The 16,817-nt window shown below is 39.4% G+C and overlaps 1 protein-coding gene across 1 annotated transcript in view; it reads right to left on the bottom strand.

Moving 5' to 3' along the window:
- Positions 1 to 16,817, bottom strand: part of DOCK2 (dedicator of cytokinesis 2) — a 1,824,799-nt gene that overhangs the window by 140,159 nt on the left and 1,667,823 nt on the right. Inside the window, exon 38 of the mRNA XM_085617853.1 lies at positions 11,835 to 11,954. Within this exon, the coding sequence (XP_085473979.1) occupies positions 11,835 to 11,954 (120 nt within the window). The remainder of the gene's footprint in view (positions 1 to 11,834; positions 11,955 to 16,817) is intronic.

Here is a 16,817-nt window from a genome sequence, read left to right as displayed (position 1 = left end):
TTGTGTCTGCATTTGTTTCAGATTGTTCGGATGTTTATAGGTATGCATGTGCATATTTTCGAATTCTAGAGTATTCCTTTCTTAGCTGATGGCACTTGTAATCCTTTGGGACACAATATGTTTTATTGAAATTCTTTGTGATAAGAAGTATCACTTATGTACTGGCAGCTTCATATGGTAGACATTTTATAAATGTTTTTATCTGTGAGTACTGCTCTGTGCCTGGAGTGATACAGAGATGATATGTACATTTGACAGTTGAGTGACCACCTCAGTCATTAGCACTTTTTGTAGAACTGCAGCACTTTCTGATGCGGATTATTTCTCACCGTTTATAAAATCTCCTAAGGATATGCAGATGAGATTCACAACTTATGAAGAGGTTAAACCTGTGAAGACTTGTACACACCTTCATTCGTCACAACTTCAAAATATGCAACAAAGCTCCACAATCAAATCGAGCGAGACACTAGCAACAGATTATCACTTGCCTGAGTGTTTCTTCCTTTTACACTCCTATATAAAATTCAAATTGTAGTTGGGCCATACGACAAAATGTGACATAACCTCTAGGCAAGCTGACTCCCACACTCATGCTGTGGTTCAGCAAGGCAGTTTTTGTTTCTCTGCATTGTTCACAGACATCACAACCAGGCACTGGAGAAAAAAACATCTCAAAAGACCATTGGTAAATATGAGGCAGAGTAACACATTTTATTGTGCACTTGTGACTTTAATAGGCAACTGAACTGCTTTTTTCTGATCAGATGGTAGTCAATTGTTAGGACAAAGAAACTCTTGAATATCTGCTAAACTGCAGGATTGTAAGTTTAGGAGAGACCGTTAATCAAGAGAAAATAATTGACGTTCAGCCAGGGCTTCAAGAGAGGTAAATTAAATGGAGAGCTCTGCTTTTCGTGACTCTAACAGAGCAGTTTGAATGACTGTTGAACAGTTGATGATCGAATTTTGATGCAATGATAAAACAATCTACAAAGTTACATTTCTTAATGTGGTTCAAGTAACCCTTTAGCTGGCACAAACAGTTGTCTGGTGGCCAATAAGGTAATGCAATAAATGCATAAAGGCTAGTAATTTTGAAAAATGAGTAACAGCTTGCACAAAGGTTGCCCAGGTCTACACAGTACAAGAAGAAAATTTAGTGAGGGCAATGAAGAAATGTAAAGTTTGTACTGTTAGATCAAAAGATAGGACACTGTGAGGATCCAAAGGTCATCCTGTATGTGACATTGTTATTGGAAATGCACTTTTAGTAGTTATTGGAGAATTTGCATCTCCAAAAACTATTATTCAATTTTCTCCATCAGGAATGAGGAATGGCTCATCAAAACCCTTTTTCTGTATGACATCAACATGTCTGCTTTTAGAGGAAACAAGAACAAAATTGACATGTTGGGATACTTTTGGTAAAATAATAAAAATAAAGACAATTGCCTTCACACCACAGTATACATAATTGGGAAAGGACACAGCATTTTAGGATGTAGAGATCATGGACAATTTGTGATGGGTTTAAGACCAAGCACAGTTTTCCTTATTTATTTAGCTGATCCTGATAATAGATCGTTGCAGAATATTTGTGAGTCCCATGGAAAGGTTTTCACTGAAAAACTGAGCTTTACTTGAGGGTACAATCACAAAATTGTTTTGATGAAGTCATCTTATGTCACAAAATTAGAAATATTCCGCTTAACATCAGGGGACAATTGAAAACACATCTGCAATAGGTTGCTGAAGAGAAAGTAATTGAGCCTGTTGATCCCTTAGTAGGGGCCTCTCCAATTGACTTCCCCAAAAACGTGAGGAGAAATTTGTCTCTGTGCTAATCTTTGGTCCCTCTGTAGGAATATATTAAATGATTGAGATTCTCAGATGTTTGTGCAATTAGCTAGTGCAAGGATTATTTTTGATCATAGGTTTAAGACAGGGTTCTCCAAAGTCGGTCCTTAAGGGTCAGATCCATACTAGATTTTTAAGATAACTACTTTTTCTAAATGGGAATATGCTGAAAATCTGGCATTGATTCAGCCTCCAGGACCAATTTTGGAGAACCCTGGTTTAAGATCTGTGCATCACCAAATTAAGGGGCATATTATCAAGAAACGGCGTTAAAATGATCACCACTTTAGCGGCAGAAATCTGCCGCTAAAGCGGCGATAATGGGCTTGATAATATGCCCTTGAGAATTCCTATAGAAGCCCATGTTCTGGTGTTAACATGGGCTTCTATTGGAATTTTCTGCGGCATATTATCAAGCCCATTATCGCCACTTTAGCTGCAGTTTTCTGCCGCTAAAGTGGCGATAATTTTAACGCCATGCTTGATAATATGCCCCCATGTTTTTAGAGGAGTCTCTTTGAACCATGTTCATCACTCTTTTTGGAGCTTACAAGTATTTGTAGGTGCTATTGAGACTATCGTCTGCAAAATCAGTGTTTAAGAAGCTAATGGTTCAATTAATCTAAGGATTTATAGGGGTACAGGTCTTTCAAGATGACATCATAATCCATACTGGATCAATTGAAGAACACAACTGAGTTTTAGATCAGGTTCCGGTCATTTTGGAAAAGCATAGCATGACCATAAAAAACAAATACAAGTTCTTTCCCCATAATAATGAATATTTATGTCACCATATGACACCTGAAGTGATTAGACCAAAGTTGGATTGGTCACAGGTAATCCACAAACATTGATTAGGTTAAATCATTGATTGATTAAGATATTTACCAAAAACTGAAGAAGTTACTTTCTCAAAGGTATGCAGTTTGTGAGTTTCAAAAGCAGACCTTTGAGAACACCAAAAGATTTGTTTATTGAAGCAATTTTGTTAAATCCCTATGTGAGTGTGGGCGTGGTATGTGATGATTGTGGATCGTTCTATGTGGGTGCTGTTTTAAGCCAAATGTTTGGGAATACGCATATATAAGTGCTTTGGCATTGAGATGTCTTAGAGACATGGAAATAAAAAACAGAAGAATAGAAAAGGAGGCACTCGCAAGTGTTTGGGCCAATGAGTACTTCAGCACTTATGCATGGGAGCACAAAGAAGTTATACAAGCTCATGTTTAAAACAAAAATATTGACCTGCAACCTTACAGACTGATATCAGGTTGCACAATATTATCAAAGGTATGCGAGTTGCTATTCTATTTACCTTAATACCATTGTGTAAGTTGATATCTTACAGTCACTATTACCGCAGGTCGATATTTATTAATTCTATTTTTTGGCATGCAATTTTTGGTCCAGCAAAATAAATATTTGGTCCAGCAAGTTGATATTTGAAACCTTATATTGTTGTACCACACCAACCAAACTCAATGCCTATGTAATCTGCTCATTTTATTACAGTGACAGTGACTAAATAATGACCACTAGAAAGGCATATTACTTTTTCATGAATGTATACTCATTTGTAACACAACATTTTCAGACAAGCAATCATTAAATAATCTCCATGTTGCAGAACAGTATAAAATAACTATGTAGTGTGAAATATACTTGGGCACATATATATTTTGTTGGTGCGAAATTTCTTTTTGGTTCTCAAACCATGTGAAGCCCTCAATATTCTCCTCAGTGCCTTGTTTTTTCTGCATGTCCAACTTGTGCTACATTTTAAGGGGGTGTTAGATCTTGTTAGTCCCGGTTTTAACTGCCTGGAAGACCTTATGTCACCAGTTCCTTAAACAAGGTGCAGTAAAATGTATCATTTTGACTTTCACAAGGTATTCTTGATTTGCCATTGCTTGAGTGGGCTTTACATCAAGCCCATGGCATTGTGCTTTCATTTGGTTTGGTGAAGGGGCATCCTGGAGTCCTTTTTTAGACTACAATTTTAACATTATATCTAACTTTTAAAGCGAAATCACTGTTTGTTCTTTGATTTATCTACTTTGCTAATACAGTCATATTTTATTTAGCAGTTTTAGTTTTTTTTCTTTAGAACATGGATCTGTTTTTGCCGTGAATGCCATAAAGACAACAGTGCTATTCACTAATCTTTTCTTGGTTATTTGTTTTACTCTTCTGTTAGAATAGTAGATTGTTGGATTTATGGCTTTTACACATGGATGTTGATTCACCAAAATGTCTGGGGTAGGGGAAGTGACATCATACACCCTTTGCCCTGTGATGATATGACAGGAAGTGACAGTGCACTCCTTGGGCACCAGGGTAGGGACAGGAAGAGGTTGCATGGGTTTTACCATAATGACATCACTGGAAGTGACAATACTGAAGATAAAAAACAACTGTGAACAGCAAACATGGGAAATTTGATGCTCTGCACAGGATGAGTGGGGCAACAGGACAGACCACAAAAGTGCATGATAAACTTGCAAAAAATAGAACACCTAGGGCACACTAGGAAGATGGGCCCCTGACTGCTGGTGTGGTAGACAATAAATGAGCTATCCGCAGTCACAAAAGAAAATGGAAGGAAAACAGAACTTCAGATGATCTCATGATACTGAAGTCACTCCATGAAACAAGCAGACAGTTTCTCGTGCCAGCCACAGCAATGTACTACACCAACACCATCAATGAAGCATTCAACAGAAGCAGAACGCCTTTTAAGATTATTCAAACATTGCATCATCCCCCCTGTTAGACCCACCTATTCATTCCACTGAAATGTGCAATGCCATCAACCTCTTCTGCAGTGAAAAAATACAGAGGACCTGAGAGCACATAGACAACACAGAGCCTGTTTCCTCTCTTACACCAAACTCTTTCTGTAGAATTCCAGAATGGTCATCCTTCATAGCCCAATCGCTTGCTGATTTTGCCAACATACTCAAATCCGTCAGGTGATGTCTAGCCCTTGTGTTTCACCAAGTATCTCTCTGTGTTTGCTGCCTCACCACTACGCACCACTGTCAATGTTTCCCTCAATCAAGACATCTTCCTAGAAACTCTCAAGACAGATCCTTCAAAATCTGACAAAACCTTCATTATACCTTGATGACCTCATTAATTTCCGGCCTTTCACTCACCTGCCATTCATCTGGAAGCTCATTGAAAAATCAGTCTAAGTTGAACTCCAAAATCACATTAATACTAACCATCTCATGCACAACTACTAGTCTGGTTTCATATCATGTTCTAGCATAGAGACACGCTATCTTACATATTGCAGTCAATGCCCTCTTGATCACAGATGAAAAGATCAATCTCTGGATATTGCTGGACATGTCACTTACCTTTGGAACAGTTGTCCCTCCAACCCTCATACTCATCGTGGAGTCTTGAATGGGATTCACCAAAAATGTTAACGGGGTCTCCTCCTACCTTTACAACTGACACCTGTTTGTTCACGTAGGCACATCCAGGCTCCAACAGATCTATATCATTTGTGACCTCCCCCAGAGTTCATAATTTCCCCTATCATCTTCAAACTCCACAATGAGATGCTTGGTGCTCTCTTCATGGATGATAACATCAAGATTCACTAATATATCAACGATATAAACTCTTTTAAACTCCATTTGAAATTCTCCTCTGCTACAGACATCCAATCTGTCAAACTATGCTTTCACATCATCCAGACCTGGATGTCCAGCACTAACCTGAAGCTCAGTCCAACCAGGACAGAATTCCTGTTATTTTCTAAGAACAATGAACAAGAAACAGTACAAAACTGAATCAATGACATGAGCCTTGACTGCTTCCAACCCCAGTTATTTTTTATTAGCAGTAGATATATTCTAATTTACAGTTTATCCAATTAATACAAAATAGAAAGTCATGATTATATATAACTAAGGCTCCTAGTTGGTTGTTGTTACTGATTTTTTACAGATAGATACAATGTGTTTCCTCTCTGCATTTTTTTTTCAAATAGTAAAATAAAGACAAATTGAGCTTCCTTTGAGTTACTTTTGATGCTGTCTTCTATCAATTCCAGGCCAATAGCTAAGCAGATAGACATCATGGGCAGGTACAAAAAAGAATGAGATTTCCTTAAATACCAGTATATGTCAAGATAAATTTGTAAGATACTGCTAATATTTACCTGTGGGTGTATTATTATTTTCTTTATTATGTAATTTTTTTATTTGGCTGATTATTTTGCTAAAATAGGACAGGCATCCAAGTGTGAGTGCACATCTATCAGTTAAATACAATTTCATGTATTCAGAAAACACAAAATAAATAGGGATGAATACTAATATGAAGGCAAACAAATAAATATGGATAAATACAAATGAAAATGTTAAATAAAAATATCATAAAAAGATATGCATTATAAATAGTATCAAAACAGCAATACATCAATATTAACAAGTCATTTTGCTTGTAAATAAAGTACAAACATTTTAAAATTGCCTGAAATTACACCAATAGACAATAGAGGGTGGTGACGGAATAGTACCTGAATTGAAACATGCATTATCAGCAAAATGTTACTTATTTATCCATCTGCTATTTTAAAAGAGGTTCCCAAGTTAAGTCATTTCATTTTTGGCAGTGTGCCCTCTGTGAATAGAGAGATGTTCTCATAAAATAACTTGCTTAATAACAATTTGACAATTGCAGCACCGATGGTGGCAGGGGTTTCAACTATGCTGCAGCAATACAATAATGGCCATAGTACTGCCCACAGAAAGTGAAGGAATGGTCTCAATATCCTCATCCCGACCAAATATGATTGTGGCTGAGCTTAAATCTCATATTGGTCAATGAGCTAATAAACTCAAAAATCGTTAGTCAAACGTTCTTGCCATGCAAGACGCAAAGGTCTGTGTGATATCAGCTTCAGCTTGCTTACAGTGTGGGCACTTAAAATCGGTTTGGCTACCCCATCTACTTATCTTGATCGGAGTATAATAAATATTAAAGTTAGTTTTATACTTTTGAATCTTCCAGTTTGCAGCCAGCAGTGATAAACTTACCATTCTAATTGTTTCTTCAATGTCTACTTGCCCCTTTCTCAAGCTTAATCGTGGTTCCCATTTCCTATTCTGGCTGGCTAAGACATCCTCCTCTAGAACAACAAACAACAGTATCTTTTAATTGTATCTCCTGGATGATAGTTAATTCAGTGAAGTAGTATATTCTTTACCATGGTCAAACACTGAGGAGGTATATTTAGTAAAAAGACCCTTAATCTGTAACTGTTTTAAAAAGAAATAATGTGGAAAATTATATGTTGTCTTCAATTATTCAAAAGATATAAATGTCTCATCAAAGTAAAAGTTGCCTAACGATCCTATATCTGACGTTGACCAAGTGGTGCAATAATTATCCCTAAATATCTCTGGTAATAGATTTGAAGATAACAATGGCATATCTTTATTATATTTTGTTATTTTGAACATTCTTGAAAAAGTTTGCATGCTCCAGTCAAAACAGTAAATCTAACCCTCCTTTTAAAATAGCTATTTCCCAATGTTGTAACAGAAAAATCACTGGCCTCATTGCCCAAATGTAGCTCATAGAAAGAGAGTATATTGTTCCTTCACTCTCTATGGCTTGTATCAGTATCCTGCTAACCATTAAAAGCACCACCTAATAATGAAAAATGTAAAGTTAGGGAACTCCATCCCTCTTGTTGTCGTAGAAATCTCAGAGACCTCCTTGACCATTTATACCCCCAGACAAGGCTGCTGCAAACTGAATCCAATTTCTTATACCTCGTGGGTGCTATCTCAAGAGGTGTATTCCTAAATTTGTATAAAAATGTGGCAAAATGACAGTTTTTATAATGTTACATCTGCCAACAATTGTTAGGAGGAGAATAGTAAAATTCTACAATTTGAAGAGCATGGTAATTTTCTGAGACTATTTTATCCATGCCAGTACCAATTTTACCCTCAAATATTTGACTCTACTTGTCACCAGTGATTCTTGTACCTTACTATAGTAATTTTGGAATATTTGGGTTTAACTTATATTTAGTTGCTAGCTGGACGTGGCACCGAATCTCTTTGCTTCTTTTTCTATCTCCCTTAATGTCACATAGAAGAATCATGTCATTGAAGAAACATTGTCAGCACATGAAAGTAGTTTTGTCCTGCGTCCATTCACTGTGATTGGTTGTAATATCAGATTTCTTCATGAGAACTTCAGAAATGCTTCAAATTAGATTGCTAACAGCAATGCAGAACAAGGGCAACCTTGTCTATTTACTCTGTTAATATTAATCTTCTCATACTCCCTATTCATTATTTGTAACTTAGCTATTGGCTTTTACGGAGAGGCTGGAGATCCCTCAAAAAGGAATCACAAGCTCAATGTATCTCACAGTAGCCCAAAGATACTGCTGGGCACTCTATATAAAGACTTTTTTTGCATTGTGCAGTATAACTGTGAAAGGAGTTCCATGGCCATGTGTTTAATCAACCAGCGCAATGGCTCTGTTAATATAATTTGTTGGTCTTCTTGCTGGCACAAAGCCATGCTGCCAAGGGGACACTCACTTGGCGAGATTCCTGTTTAACCACATGGCTAACATTTTGGTATCGCTATTTATTAAGGAAATGGAACAGTATGCCACTGAGATGGTAGATTCTTTGTCTTATATTGAACAAAAAATATTTTATAGGTAAGTGTTCAAGAGCCTAAGGGGGGTCATATCCAGCTTGTACTATCTTTAAAATGGGTAAAAAGTGGGATTGGTAGGGTCCTGAAGAATTGTTTACAAAACTCTAACAGGATACCATCAGGGCCAACTGCCTTGCCAGCAGAGAGTGCAGAAATAGCTGCTTCTATTTCTTCAATATATATGGATTCATCTAGAACATCCCTGTATTCGTCATCCATTGCAGTCGCTGGACCTTTCCTGGCCGTTCGGCCTGGACTGTTCCCATAGGGAGCAGGGTTGAGACGGATTAGCATTTGGCTGGGTCCAAACCAGGGTTGCGTGGTGAGCAAAAAAACAATGGATTAAACCCAGATCTGTGATTCGGGGTGAATGTTTGGTTTGTTCAGCATTTCGTCCATCATCTGTTCTTTTTGCTTTTGTTGCCTTAAATGGTAAGGGTATGCCCAGACGTGAGTCCCATGCTCACTGTGCCACTGGATTCAGGCTTGCCTGGCTAATAAGGGGTGACACCCCGAAACTGATACCAAGGATGCTTGTTTCCGGTCCAAGCAGATCCTGGCCTGGTAGTTTAGGCTGGACTGTTCCCTTGGGGCACAGTGTCTAGACTGATTTGCATATGGCTGGGATTAAACCCAGATCTGTGACTGGGGGGAGGGATTGATTTGTTCAACATTCCATCCATCATCTGTTCTTTTTGCTTTTGTTGTCCTTAGTGGGAAGAGTATGCCCAGGCGTGGGTCCTGTGCTCACTGTGCCACTGGATTCAAGCTAGCCTGTCTGATGATGGGTGATACCCAAAAATGGTCCCAGGATGCTTGTTCCGGTCCAGTTAGGACCTGGCCTGGCACTTCGGGCTGGACTGTTCCCATATTGAGCTGGGTCAAGACTGATTTGCATACAGCTGGGTCCCAACTGGGGATGCGTGGTGAGCAAAGAAATTATGGATTAAACCCATATTTGTGACTGGGGTGAGTGTTTGATTTCTTCAGCTTTCCGTCCATCATCTTTTCTTTAAACTCTAAATCAGGCCCTCCTTTTCCAACTTCGTACAATGTAGCAGAAGCTTTTGTGTATTTGAAATAGTATTGGCTTGGCATGGTTACCTGAAACCTGGTGCTGAAATGAAATGCTTTCATTAGTATTTTCTCTCCTGCAGATTTGCCAGATTCTTAATATGCAGAATTAGTGAGTTCAATTGGGCTAAAAAGCATTCACATTTTACTCCTTGTTGTCTTTAACCAGGGCCGCATCTAGTGCGGTTCGATCGGTGCCACTGCACCAGGCGCTGTCTTGGGGTGGGGCCGTCATTTTTTCAAGTATATTATCTTTTTGGAAGCACCTGTTGCCGCGTTCCGGGCCTCTAGCAATTTTCAGGCATCAATTAAAATGTCAAGATAACTCCGGTGATTAATCGTCTTCCTGGAAAGAGACCGGAGGTTTGTCTAGTGTAGCACAGAAGGTTAAAATGCCTGCTGCTAAGGATGTCTACTATGCAGATAACAAAGTTCATATAATAGAAATAGGTCAGAAGGTTACTGCTTCTGTAAGAGAGTTCCTTTTGTAACTTGGTGTTTATAAGTCAAAATACTAATATAGAACATTGAGCTATTAACTGCCAGTAAAGAGCTGCATGCAAACTGCAAGGTATATGTTAGAACTATATGTTTTTTTGCCCAGTCTTTCATCGTCTTAATCTTGAGAAAAGGGTTCATTTGAGTAAAAAACAATTCTTATTATTAAAGAGAACCCATAACAATGATGTTACGTTTTAAATTCTGAATTTGTTCTTTTACAGAATAAGGACTCTTAAACTATATTGCCTACCAGTATCGATGAGGTTACTCCTGCACTACACCTTGTAGTCCTGTCTGATGTAACATTTCCTATACACTGATTTACACACATATGATTGTCTCTGTGCAATGTGTGTATGATGTAAAGTGCTCTGACACCTTACACTGGTATGAGTGGTGCTCTAAAACTAAAGTAATCCGAGAGACAGTGGTTATGGAGACTTGAGGGGCACTGTTAAAGGGTGCTAGTGAGGGAATCTGTGGCAAAGGAGGTCATTGGAGGCGCCAACAAACATTGTCGCACAGGGCGCCACCACTGTGAAAGCCGGCCCTCTCTTTAACACACTGTGCTGTTACAGAACAGAGGCTGTGCTCTTACCTAGGTGACAGCTTTTTACTTTTTCATCATGAATGAGGAGTAAGGACGTTTTTCTACATTACTAGTACATTCCTTTGGCAAGCTTTTGTTTCCTCTTGGTAACAGCACCACTGTTCATCTGGAAGTTATTCATAGTGTCACTTGGCAAATGTTGTGGTCATTGAGAATTCCCTAGCAACAAATTTGAAATCTTGTTTAGACAATGTCTTCGAATCCAACTGCAATGATTTTCATATTGGGAGTAGAATAGGATTTGCTATTTAAGGTTCTTCCTGGACAACTCCGACCCTTCATTTTACTCTTTCTGTAATTGTTTTAATTCAGTCGTCCTTTAGTTCTTTAACCGCCTACTATTGTCTTTTGTGAAAAACATTAAAAAACTAATTTAGAATAAAAAGTATTGAAGTACCAAATGGAGTGAGCATGACTAAGATTCATCAGAAAAGATTTAAGCATCACAGTGTCTAGTTCATTATGGGAATACTTTGAAAGTAGAATAATGACAGACGTATAACCTTTATTCACATCATGTGGTGCCAGAGTATGTTATAAAGGTCAGAATCACAATTACAATGCTCATCAAGTAAAACAAGCGACATTTCCATTTAGACAGGGTGATGACTGTAGAGTTCATTTCTGGTGTGAGTTAAGACGGTCAATATTTTATTGAGGCAGCTATAGACTCGACGCTGAAATGATTTACAGGAACTCGTTCTCAGATACAGCATAAGCAATGGAGTGGCAGAAATTCCTTCAATGCCACTATCAGACCAGACAGAAGTGGCTGGTAAAGTTTTAGAAAGAATTAAAAAAAAAAATACAAAGAGTAACAGGGTCTTTTATCAGCATCAGAAAAGAAGAAAGTGAAGTCTGGAGGTGCGATGATGCCTGTATCGTCACTTATAGTTTTAGTTTAAAATCTGTTGAACTGTTGTGTCGTTCTCTTGTTGATGACAAGTGTGCCCTCTTACTTTATCTTTCCTTATCATAAACATTCGCACGACAAAAAATATGCTTGATACGTAACATATGCTCTGCCATGGAAATCATGCCATCTCACTGCGTGGGTGCTGTAAATATGGTACTGTACCTTTCCCTTGTCAAAATAGCCAATACTTGTTTCATATAAATTTTCTTTCAGCTGTCGATGGGTTTGTGAAGACTGGAACTCGGTCTGTATGATCTGAGGGGCGCATTGCTCATCTGACCACTGAAGAAAGAAACGGAAAACAAGGTCAGTGGCGTACATGCCTACAAGGATGAAGCGTCTGGGATTTTGCAATACTGCTTTGCCACAGCGGTAGCACCCCACTCTTCAAACCGAGGCGTATTCATATTTTATATTGGCTTTCATCTTTCTCATTCATATGCGTACTTCAAGAGCCCGTTAATCCAACCATGACTTGCTCACTTCACAAGGAAGAAATGAAACGTGGAAAGAGGCGAGACAGAAACTCGGACGCACAGACAGAAAGAGAAGAAAACGAACGTAGGAATAGGACAAAGATGAATTAAAGCAATATTCTTAGTCATTTATTTATAGTTACTTCAAATGAATTTGAATATATTGTGTGGTAAAACGGCTGTTGTTTTGACATTTTGCAGCATATTTATGGGAGGACAGGAAACAGGATTGTTATTTTTGCAGCTGTCATTTCCAAAGCTTTGCCCATGAAAATCCCTGATTTATTAACTCTCGGATCCACAGGTTCTCCCCCAACAGATATCTCAGATCCACCCATTTTCACCTGTTAGTGATCCCCCAATCTAAGAGGTTTAGGGTAGGTGGAGTCAGGTTTTCAGTCACTGGTCCTCGTGTCTGAAACTCCCTTCCCCTGGAACTCGGGACCACCTGAAATTACGGGGAGTTCAGACAGATGCTGCAGACTTCGCTCTATAAGCAAGCCTATAAATAAGTATCCTGAGGTGTGTTGGGGCAGTTACCTAGCTCCAAGAGCCCTTTTGGTGTGTGTGCGCTCTACAAGCTGCAGTAACATAACATACCCATAATTTATCAAAATGCAGACTGTTGACAGACTGTTGGAACATTACTTAGTTTTCTAGTTATTTACATTTTTCTATGGCACAATAAACTGAAGTGAGTGCCAATAAGCAGCTTGTCTACAATGTTCAATGGGTGCCAATGTTTGTCAATGCTAGGTACTAGTGCCTATTTTAAAGGGCCGGGAATCTTTGCACTTGAGAGTTGACTGCGACTGCCCCAGACACAGTCTGACTTACACGCACCATACCGTTGGAGCAGGCACACAAAAGTCTAGTCTAAGACATGCATCATCATACAACACACACCATGATCTGACCCAGGCACTCACCACTTTGGTGGAACACCCAAAATGCAAGAGAACCTCAGCCCAGCAAATGCTTGGTCACTTTCATCTGAACCCCCTCCTCCCACCAACTGATATGAGCAGGCTGAGATTAGCTCTGATTTGTCAGGGAAATTAACCCTGACCTGGCACCAGTGCAATACTACGCTACCTGTTTGATACAGGTAATGAGGTTACACCCTACCACTGCCTTGCTATGTCAGGCTCCATTTGGGACCATCACAAACCATCTGATTCTGGTGTTCGACTCCTGTAGCAGGGACATATCGTTCATAGCTGTACATTCAAAAATGCATAGTATATACTGTTAAAAGACCAGTTCCACCAACTTAAATAGTGAAGCTTTTTAACAATGTTGATCGCACCGCCCTCTTAACGAGTCTTTCCCTTGCACCATTCTGTGAGTCTTTTCCATACACCCATATTTACTCAGTCTATCAAAAACCTATCAGCCTATTAAACCCCAGTCTTTGTCATTCCTATTAGTCTACACTGTCTACCCCTCTATTTCGACATTAGGCAAAGCTCTGCATCTCTCTGTCAATCTTTCCAATACGCCTCTTATATTTTTCCTCTTTGTCAATCTTTTTATTCTATCTCTTTACCTGTCTGTTCCATCTACCTCCCGCCAGTCTGAACCCACTTCACTCCCTTATAGTCCCTTCAACCAACGTTCTTTGGGCGAGATGTACAACCATATTTTACAGTCGCAAACGGGGAATCATCCCGTTTGCGACCGCAAAACTGGTCTGGCCCATGTACACACCCTATTTTGCGAGTCAGTAACCTATTACCAACTTGCAAAATAGGGTTTGCAACTCGCTATTAGAAAGGGGCGTGCCAAGGGTGTCCCTTCCTAATAGTGAGCCTCACTTAAATGTATGATGGTTTTGAGACCACAATTGCAGTCGCAAAACACTTGCGGTTTACCACCTACTTCAAGTAGGTGGTAAGCAACTCGCAAATGGGAAGGGGTCCCCAGGAGACCCATTCCCCTTTGTGCGTGTGTGAGAACTCATATTTTAAGAGAACACATTTTTTTAGAGCCCGCAGTGGTCCTACAGACCATAGCCTACTATTAAAAAATTAAACAGAAAAGTTTAATTTTTCTTTTTTAAATCCCTCCCGTTTTCTTTTTAGGAAAAACGGCTCCATTAAAAAAAAACTTCTTTATTTAAAAAACGTGGTGGTCTGCTGACCCCAGCAGGCCACCATCCATGGGAGTGCTAGCCATTCCTAAAGGGGTTGCAAATTGCACCTGTCTCATGAATATAATGAGGCAGGCAATTTGCGACCCCATTAGGAAACGCAAACAGTGTCTGAGACACTGTTGTAAATTCCTATTTACGAGTCGCTAAACTACGCAATTTGCGACTTGCAAATTGATAGGGTCGTACATCTGGCCCTTTGAGTCTATGCCCTCGACCAATCATTATGGACCTTTTATGGAGCATGACCTTGCCTCCTAGATTGAGGTGCTGCCGTGTCTGAATGAGGGTATGCTAAGCTGACATCTGGCTGCCTCATACATCAGGCTTCTCAGTAGTCAACAAGTATGTTTATGTTTTATTATGTTCCAGATGGTTTAAAACTTGCTTGTTAGTTTGTATACTTATAAGATATCTTTAGTGCTCTTAAAGGGGAATACAGAACTAGTTTAGATCATCGGTATTTAGAAGCAGTAATGCAACTGTATTTGAGAAACAATGCAGTAGAGGCATTTGAATTGGATTCAAGGAATCTAAGTTGTCAATTAGAAATTATTAACTAAGAAAAAGAATTTGGAGAAATTAAATTCAGAATCCAAAATTTCGGACAACAATGCATACTTTGTATTTTGCAAGTAGTAAAAAAGCTAAGAGGTCGCTGTATTATCCATTTCCCCCATACTTTGTTGAGGCTCTAACTATCGCCGGAAATTAGAGAAACCCTGATTTTCTCTTTTAAATCTAATGCTAGTATCATCCCTTTCTGTGATGTACCCTACAACAGAACTCCAATACTAACCTCATCATATACGTAACCCTATCCCTAAATATAACCCTAAATCCCACTAACCAAACCTGCCCCTGTCCATAACTTTAACACTAACAGTACCCATTAATTTAACCCTATCTTATAACCTTACATCATGCCTAACCTTAATTTTAGCACTAAACCGAACACTAACCCCCAGATTATACCTATCTCTAAATCTAACCTTAACAGTAAACATAACTCTAACCGTAACTTTAACCTTTACTCATAACCTAACTGTTAGAACGTCACGGCCTTTGTTGTAGTCTCATATCAAACTGTTTGTCTACTCACCTTCTTTTGCTGAAATTAATTTTTGTTGGCTTTAGGACTCGGTGTGCTGTACCACCACTTACCAGTGCTAACGTGTGTGTGCTCACTCCTTAGAACATGGCAGTATTGGCCTGCACCTGATTGGCACGGTAAACAACGTTTACCACGAAACTTTTTCCCCGCAGGGAATTACAACGCGGTTGTTACAACGACCGTGTTTTAATTCCGCATACCACTACTCTGCAAGTCGGAACAACGCCGCGCAGACTGGAGTTGGAATAGTAAATTAGACTATTCCAACATCCAGCGCCCTCCCTCCGCAAGTCGTTGTTACGACTTGCGGGATAATGGTATGCGGAATTACAACGCAGTCGTTGTAACGACCGCATTGTAATTCCCTGCGGGGAAAAAGACTGCGGGTTGACGAGGCATATTCGATTGGCACATTTCATTTACTTACCAATTCTCAGTAAAGGGGTACTATAGGTAAACAGGGCCTGTAAATTAAATGCTACTAGTGGGCTCGCAGCACTTATTTTGCCACCAACTTAAGTAGGCTTTTAAAGCATGCCTGAGGCCTCCAAATACAGCCTGAGTGCACATTAAACTGCCAATTTGACATTGCAAAATAACCCCTTTCCCAGACATATATCTTCTTTTTTAATAAATATAGGGCATAGGCCTCAAAATATCCCATAGGGCAGGGTGCATTCTATTTAAGGGGTAGGAAATACGTTTTTAAGTTTTACATGTCCTGGTAGTGAAAAACTTCCAAAATAGTTTTTCACTACTGTGAGGCCTACCTCTCCCATAGGATAGCATTGGATGCCATTTACTTTCAATAAGTGATAACTTTTGATCGGGAACAAGCAGAAAAGTCATGTTTGGTCTTTAAAAAAATCACAATTTGAAATCCTTCTTAATGGTAAAGTCAGATTTCAAGTCACAATTGGGAAAATGCCACTTTCCGAAAGTTAGCATTTTCTTGTCCTAAGAATATGGTGCCAGCAGCCTATGTCATGGGTTGCATGACTGTGCATAATTGGTAGTTGGCTTTTGTGCATTCCTATCAGACAGTGAGACAAAGGGAGACTAGATGTTGGCAGGATGGTCCATACTGTCTGGATGGGTGGGGCAGAGTTGTTCCCTGTCCCACTTATATTTCAAAGGGCTGTCTCCAGCACACTCACAAAGGAAATTGACACCAGCATATTGTCACCTTAGATCACCTGAAGCCTGGGCAGTGGAAGGAAGGAAATGTCCAGAACCAGAATTGGGAGAAGCCTAGAAGTTACCGCCACTTCAGTGGCTGGAACCAGGTATACACATTGCACCCTTACACCAACTCTTCATTAAACTCCTGTAGAGGACCCCTAGAAGACTGTCTTGTACATCAGAGGACTGCCCTGCTACTTGAGGCGTGCTTTGCACCAAAA

Source organism: Triturus cristatus, chromosome 7 (assembly GCF_964204655.1).
Source record: "Triturus cristatus chromosome 7, aTriCri1.1, whole genome shotgun sequence".
Lineage (NCBI taxonomy): Eukaryota > Metazoa > Chordata > Amphibia > Caudata > Salamandridae > Triturus > Triturus cristatus.
The sequence above is the reverse complement of the archived record's forward strand: the minus strand, read 5'-3'. Positions and strand labels throughout refer to the sequence as shown.